This window comes from Elephantulus edwardii, unplaced genomic scaffold, assembly GCF_000299155.1.
Source record: "Elephantulus edwardii isolate Elephantulus edwardi_28Jun2011 unplaced genomic scaffold, EleEdw1.0 scaffold00052, whole genome shotgun sequence".
Taxonomy (NCBI): domain Eukaryota; kingdom Metazoa; phylum Chordata; class Mammalia; order Macroscelidea; family Macroscelididae; genus Elephantulus; species Elephantulus edwardii.
The window spans coordinates 15991647-15999942 of record NW_006399802.1 but is presented as its reverse complement, the minus strand read 5'-3'; the positions used below and the strand labels follow the sequence as shown (position 1 = coordinate 15999942).

Genomic DNA, 8296 nt, shown 5'->3' with positions numbered 1-8296 from the left:
AGAGGGGGAAAAGGGACGTTGGCGTAGTGGGCCGAATACCATGCTCCATTGGGAGATGTAGTTTCCCCAAAGTCAGGGAGGCCCTCGCCGGGCAGGTGAGAACTACAATTCCCACAATGCCGCACGCCGCCGGTCCTCCCTCCCGCTCGGGGCACCCATCCGGCGCTGGGGTTCGCCTTCCCAGTACCGCCTCGCTGTGGCGGCGGCGGCAGCTGAGCCACTATGGCTGACAGTGCTGATGGCTCTGCTGAGGCGCCCAGCCCGCGGGGCTCCCCGGCTCAGGTGCCGCGCGCCCCGCGGGCAGCCGGGACAGGCGGCGGCGGCGGAGTCGGCGTGGAGACTCCACGGACCGCGGCTCTGGCTCTGCGCTTTGACAAGCCCATCAAGCAGGCCTTCTACAACACCGGGGCCGTGCTGTTCGTGTGCCTGTGCTGCGGGGCCGCGGTGCTGGTCTACTTCATCCTGGAGGCCTTTCTGCGGCCGCTGCTCTGGGCGGTGCTGTGCGGCACCTTCCTGCACCCCTTCAAGAGCTCGCTGACCCGCGTGGGTCGCCACTGGCTGCACCGCCTGCACCGGGCGCACACGCCCATCGTGCTGGCCGCGCTGCTGCTGCCGCTCTGCTTCGCCGACTACGGCGTCGAGGCCCTGGGCGAACAGGCGCTGCGCCGCCGCCGCCTGCTCCTGGTGCTCGGCGCGGGCGGCCCGCTGCTCTACGGCCTCTACTGCCTGGGCAGCTACCTGGGCGTGCAGGTGCTGCTGGCGCACGCCGGCCTGCTCATCTGCCGCGGACTGGACTACTTCAGCAGCCTGTGGGTGAGTGAGCGGCGGGCGGGCTGCTCCACTGGCGGGCTCTGGGTGCACCCGGACCACCGGCAGGGCTGAAGCTGGCGCTCAGTCCCCCTGTGCGGTGCACAGCGCATTTCACCACGCTTGCGGTTCCCGGGGTCTGGAAGCTGCTCCTCCTCGTGCTAGGACGACCAAAGGACCCCACCCCTCGGCCACAGCCGCTTCTTAGTTCCTTCCTTCCTTCCCACACCCCCAAGTAATTGGACACACTACTTTTGATAGCGTGAGTGTAGTTTGAATCAGCCCTCCAAGTGTTCCCCACCTTAGTCCTTATGTCCGCTTTTATAGATCTTGCCTGTGGTTGTAAAACCCTGTTCTGCTGATCCAGAACCTTCTACAGAGGGGCTTGATTTTCCTTCTGGGCCGAGTTCTGTTCACGTGGTACCCGTGGGTGTCGGACTTGGAAGGGACCTTCAGGAATCCTGTCCAGTCTGCCATCCTGCAGAGGAGAGGTGACATATCAGGCTGGATCGGGCCAAAGAGGGGACTGACTGGTTGACTATTATTTCTCAAGTCCTAAGAGAATGCTTTTTTAGGAGACCAGTACAGGCTCTCATTTCGGAGATTTCAACATAGTTTGTGCCCGGCATTGGAGAGGTGTGTGTGCAAAGCAAGTAGAGCCACTTGACCTTCTTTCTCTCCACATTCTTTTTCTTGGGGAAAATGTGCCCCTGGCCAGGCTCCTTCAGCTGACTGGGTGAAAAAGTGAAGTGGATTTGTGACAGTTGGACTTCACTATGCAAATGTTTCACAGTTAAAAGCAATTGGTCAGTTAATACTTAAGAATACTTATTCAGCAGTAAATCATTTTAAAGTCTTTCTAATTCACTTCTTTTACAGTGAAATAAAAAGTTCATTGCACCTTGACATCATTGCATTGCAAAACATAGATCACTTTAACCCACATGCAGAGTTTTCATTTGCCTGAAGGTGTTGCTACAGTGAAGATGCCAGAGTCAAGTCTGATACCTATCTGAGTTAAAGAGGAACAAAAGCTTGGAGGGTGTGATTTGCTGGAGCCGCAGTTAGAGTGGGTAGCTGGAAGTGGGAGAGGTGTATGCCTGTGAAAAGTGGTAAGGACTGCTAAGGACTGCTCAGCTCAGAGGCTGAGTAAGGCATGACATGGAGAGTAGAAATCCAGGGGAATGGCCAAGAGGCTGATGCTTGGTCCTGGGGTAGAGGACCCATTCTGTACCTTTTGTATGCCTCACATGACATTGGTTTTGTATGTTCAAGCAGAACTAGCTGTAGAAAAATGGTCTTTATGCATTCCACACAGCTTATAAGTGAGTCACGGGATCCCTTGATGATGAAAAGGTAGAAGAGAGGGATAGAAAGGTTCTATTTGGAAAAAAACAAACCCAAAACCACTTTTGGTGAGCTAACACTTCATACATTTAACATCCAAATTTTGTGCATCACCATGTATCACATCTACTGTTTTATAACACTCCTGTGAGTAGAAGGGAGCAATTTCATAGATTTAAGAAGTGACTTAGAGATTGATGCATTCCGTTTGTCAGTAAATACTACTGAACCGTCTGATCAGCCAGCAGTTGAAATCCTTTTATCATCAAAACTCTTAGTAATCTCCCTTTTCTTCTATGTCATTTTTATGTCTGTTCATTTCTTTCTAAGGGCTCCCTGGCTCTCCTTTGGAGTATCTTAAACACCCGTGTTTTCCTTCGCTGTCAGTTTATACACCCAGTCTAGTTGCTCCTCACCGCTGTTTGGGATTTAGTCTTCTCATTTTCTTGACTCCATTCTCCTCCTACCAATCCATTCTCCTTCTGAGTGGAAAAACTAGTCATTTATGGTATCAGCAATTTTTTTTTAGTTTATCTTTTTAAAAAAATTTATTATTAATTTCAATGAAAATTTACAGAGACTTTGGATTTCCATTCATGCATTGTTGCACATTTCGCCCCTCCCAACCCTCATCCCCCAGTACACTCCTCTCTTGGAAAAGTAAAAGAAAAATTCTTTCATTGTTTTACAAACCCTCCCCCAGGTCGACTCCACTATGCAGCCTTCGCTCTGGACTCCTGTCATGACAAAAATACCTAACCACATATCCCTGTTAAACAGTTTTCTCCCTCATCTGTTTCAATGCAGTGTACATTATTAATCCCATCTTTCTCAGTCTCCCTCCAACCCTGAGGTCAGTCTTGGTTTACAACAGTGGCACCATGCAGTATTTGTCCTTTTGGGAATAGATACTTCACTCAGCATAATGTCCTCCAGAGTCACCCATTTTGAATAATATTGCATGAGTTCCTTGTTTTTCAATGCAGCGTAGTATTCCATTGTGTGAATATACCACAGCTTCTCTATCCATTCGTTTGTTGATGGACACTTAGGTTGTTTCCAATTCCTTACTATTGTGAACAAAGCTGCAATAAACATGGGTGTGCATATATTTGCTTGGATGTGAGTTATGGTCTCTTTGGGAGCACTTTTTTAAAAAAAGGTGTTAGCTATTAGAATATTATACTGATTTAGAAATTATTTTTAAAAATCTTGAGTTTAGGCCTTTATAATCTTCTGTTGCACAAGATCATACATACATGAGACCTTGGGGTGCTGGGTATCTCCCCATGGTTTAGACTTTTGCATGATAAATAGGAAAGCTAGTGACTCTCCCCTGTGCCACTGTCTTCCTTTGCTAAGAATGTTGTTTTTTTTTTTGACAAGATATTGAAGTTGTCATGTTTTATTGGCTTGTAAAAAATATTTAATGTTAAACTACACTAGAATTATAAGACTATTATGAATTGCTAAAAGAACAAACAAATCTGTCTTAGAGGAACAGCAGCCAGGGTGTCCCTTAGAGGCAAAGATGGTGAGACTGCCTGACATACTTTTGGGCACGTTATCAGGCAGAGTCAGTTCTTGGGATAAGACATCATAGTTGGAAAAATGCTAAGAATGTTTTGACTGTTTCCCCATTAGTTCAGATTTCTTCCCATTAGTGCAGACTTGTTGAAAAATTTGAAGGCTGTTTACAGTTTTTATAATAAGAAAATAATTATTTCTCCATGGAATTTGAGCCATTGTTTCCATTTTACTTTATAAAGAAGCAAAAGATAGAAGGATGGGAAATTGTAAATTTTAAACTTAGCTCTGTCAGTAACTCGTTTTGTGAACAGATCATGGACCTTATCTCCTCAACCCCAGCTGTGGGATGAGGAGACAAGGGGTGGATGATTCCTGAGATTCCTTGATGACCTATTATATAGATGATATAGATTATAAGAGTCTGGTATTACTATCTGAGAGGCTCCAAAGATGTGCACATTAGTCAGAAAGTCATGCCCTCTCCATTCCACTTATAAACTCCTTTTTAGATTTATTTCTGATTGCCTGGCAACAGTGAAGAGAAACAGTTCTAAAGAGTCCTCCTTAGGTAAAGACCTTGATTATAAAGATTCTTACCACCCAACAGTTTTTTCACATTAGGATAAAGCGGTTTTAAAGGAGAATTGAAGTACCCAAAGCAATCACTGATTAGGGTTGTAGTTCTATGAACTGGAAAGAAGACTTAAATTTTTTTTCTCAAAGACTTAGGAAACTATTCTGTAGAAATGTGGTACAGAAGCAAGCCAAGTTATTCTTTCAAGTTAATAGTTAAGTAAAGCAAATCCAATATAGATATATGCACACAGATGTTCCACACAATATTTTCACAGTTGCAAAAAGTAGACAGTTCAAGTACTTATTGTTAGGTTAGGTTAGGTTAGGTTAGTGGACTTAAAGAAGAAATCAGAGAGAAGGAGAGAAAGCTTAATGCAGCTTTATTCAAGGGGGGAAAGGCGAGCTCCCGGGTGAGTTCCTCATCCTGGAGATGCAGAATGGGAAGTCACACTGTGAACTTACTGGGAAGGATTTTTATAAACAGAGTCTTTAGGGAGGGACATTCCATTCTGATTTATGAGCCACCTGCTAGCTTAGCCAGACAGGCAAGGCCATTTGTCCTCTTATCTGCAGCAGGCAAGGCCATCAGCATTTGAGTTCTGAATTCTTCATTCTTCTCTTTGGCCCTCTTTGCCCAGACTAACACTTATCAGTGGATGGATGGACAGTAAGTCCATGAAACACTCATGACATGGATAAACCTAGAGGTCATTATGCTAAGTGAAAAACATCAGTCACAAAAGGACAAATATTGTATGAGTCCATGATTATAAACATCAAGTAAGGCATATACACAGAAAGACACTTTCTTTGATGATTATCAGAAATAGCAAAAGAAGAGAATACAAATTAGTAACCAGGTTGTAAACACGGATTAATTTGGGTTAAGGGAAAAGGCAATACACAGTAAGGAGAGGGTAAGCACAACATGCCAAATCAAAAGAAGACAAGGGGATGTATGCATGATAAAAGACAACAAACAATTGCTAAAGGTTGGGGCATATACAATCCTACAACAATAGTAATGGCAGTTTACTAGTGGGTAGGGAGCTCTGTGGCGTAGGGGTAAGAAGCTCACTGCAGTCTTGAAGGCATGTGGTTTGAATCAACCAGCAGCTCCATGGGAGAAGAATGAGCAGTCTTCTCCCATGCACTTAACTGCCTGTGAAAACCTGCTGGATGGTCAGCTATAGGTCAGTTCTGACTCGATGGCATACAACAACAGTGGATGTGGCAGCTGAACAGATGTGAATAAAAGGAGTTGTGGCCAGCAAGGGGGCACCTATATCTGACCTTCATTAACTCCACAAGGGAGAACAGTCCTCATCTACAACACAAGATTGATTTCCATGCCCCTGCATCTACTTCTGTCAATTGTAATGCCATGCGTCCTTCCCAGGGCTCTCACTGCTCTACTATGGGGTCCACTAATCTGTTGTAATGGCCATGCAGAACTCACAGATCATACTCATGATTATGGAGGTTAATAGGAAAGTTAACAGGTTATAAGTCAGGTTGGAAACAGGATACAGTTGTTCAGCCAGGACAGCTGCTCAGGTGACGTTAGCTATGCAGCTCTTGGCTATCATAACAGAGCTCTCATAGCACTGCCAATTACAGTGTCAAACCCCCGCCCCCAGTCCTTCAGTAAACTTGGGCAAAGGCCGAAGGGCAGCAGTTTCAATTAGCTTTGTGTCACATTAGCCTCTGGTTCTCCACTACTGCTCCTCTTGTCTAGGTTCTGGTCCAAGTGGCACAATAAACTGTTGTCTGAATTGATGCTCACAGGAAGCTGTCTTCTCCTGGTAGAAAGATTGCCATCTTCGGTCTCTAGACTTGCTAAATTTAAGCCCGAGGGAATGACTGACCTCATAGTGTGCACACCTTGCTTGCAGGTTCCCACTCAAAAGATGGTATTTACCTCATTACCTCTTGCCCAGGCACTTGGCAGAAGTCAGGGCAGGAAAGCCATTTTGAAATTCGTGCCTACATCCCAGAATTTGACATCCTACTTTGGAGCAGCAGCTGGGACCTCAGAAGCTTGAGAGTGCTATCTGAAAACTATTAGCCTCTTCTTGTCTGGAGCAAAAAAAGCGAGAAAAAATGCCAATGACACAGGGAAATAGTGCACAGGGTTACTGGACCACACGAACCACAGCCGCCACACTACCTGAGACTGTTAAGATCTAGGTGGTGTCTGCTTACTACTAACTAACTACTCTGTTTGAGATCACAGTAGGAGATACTGGACTGAATAGGAGAACAATTTAGAACAAAACTCTTAAGTCATAAAAAAGACAAGACTTACAGTCTTACTGAGATTGATTGAGCTCCTGAGACTATGTCTCCTTCTTGTTGTTGTTGTTATGTGCTCTTGAGTCGCTTGTGATTCATAGTGACCCTGTGTACAGTAACTCTGAATTCTGCTCTATCCTGATACAGTCTCACTGTTTCTAGCACACCTACCCCCATTACTTCAGTTACAGTGTTAGTCCATTTCATTTAGGGTCTTCTTCTGCACTGTCCCTCTACCTTTCCAAGCATGTTATCTTTCACCAAGGACTAGTTCCCCTGGCCTCGTGCTAGAGTATGTGAGATGGACATTTAAAATCTGAGCCTCCAAGGATCAGATTAATTTCACTCTCCCCAGGACAGATCTGTTCATTCTCTTGACAGTCCATAGTATTATATTCAATACTTTCCTCCAGCATAACTTAAAGGCATCAGTTTTTCTTCTGCCATCGTTATTCACTGTCCAGCTCTCTGATGCATAGCAGGTAATTGCAAAGACCATGGCTTGACTTGGGCACACCTTAGTCTCTAGACTGACGTCATTCCTCCTCTATATTCTGGAGAGGATCCTAACAGCAGGCTTTTCCAATGCAATTGGACTTTTGATTTCCTGGCTACTGGTACCAAGATTATTGACTGTGAAACCAAGAGCTGAAGCTGTTAACAATCTCAGTCTCTTCTCCGTCTCTCATGATGCCTATTGTTACGGTGGTGAGAATCTTTGTTTTCTTGATATTGAGCTTCAATCCATATTGAAGACTGAAATCCTTGACCTTCTGCAGCAAATGCCTTGTGTTCTTCTCAGTTTCAGCATGCAAGGTTGTATCATCTGCATAGTGCAGGTTGTTGATGGGTCTTCCTCCAATCATGATGCCACATCCCACATCAGAAAGTCCAGACATAGCTCCTAGACATACTTTAAACCTAAAACTGAATCCACTCCTGGAAATCACTTTTCAGACAACACTAAAAACTACTGCCATCCACTAATTTCCAAGACTGTAAACCTTAATGGGAGGAGACTGTCCATCTTTCTGTTCGAAATTGATTGAAAAATTATCTTTTATGCGAATGTTGTACTTTTATGAAAAGTACTCATCACAAAAGTAACTTCAATGCCCTTATTTGTATATTTGAGTTCTTTAACCAAAAAATAGTTCTTTACATTTCTTTTCCTTAAATTTGATCTCTTTTGAAACAGTCCCATTTTCTAGTTTCAGAATACTTTTTTGAGTCATTGTTAACGTGGAAGGGGAAGAAGGTCAAACAAATCAAGCCCATTAAGTAGATTCTGATTCATAACACTTCTACAAGACAGAGCAAAACTCCTCCAGTTTTCAAGGCTCTAAGTCATTAGAAAAGCAAACTTTCTCCCTGATGGATTTGAGGAGCTGATAGGTTTAAACCACTGACCTTATGCATAGTACTCTAACCACTGTAGAGCCAAGGCTTCCGAATCATAACAAAACCAACTGCCTTGATGGCTTAGTGGTAAAGAGTTGCACTGCTAATCTAAAGCTACATGATTCAAATCCATCAGCTGCTCAGTGAGAGAAAAGCGGACTGTCTCCTCCCATGTGATTTCCAGCCTCTAAAAAACTGATAGAGGACTTTGGTGCATCATAACAACAGCCATGGACTTGCTTCTGATGCATGGTGACACAGTAAAACTGCCCGTTAAGCTTTCCAGAAGCAGATTACTTCATTACTTCATCTTTCTCTCTCTTTTTTTTAAATATATATA

At 44.4% G+C, this 8296-nt stretch overlaps 1 protein-coding gene across 1 annotated transcript in view; it reads left to right on the top strand.

The window, feature by feature from the left end:
* Positions 1 to 222: 222 nt before the first annotated feature.
* TMEM245 (transmembrane protein 245) overlaps positions 223 to 8296 on the top strand; it is a 98112-nt gene continuing 90038 nt past the window's right edge. The window contains exon 1 of the mRNA XM_006886919.1: positions 223 to 813. Coding sequence (XP_006886981.1) covers positions 223 to 813 — 591 coding nt within the window. The remainder of the gene's footprint in view (positions 814 to 8296) is intronic.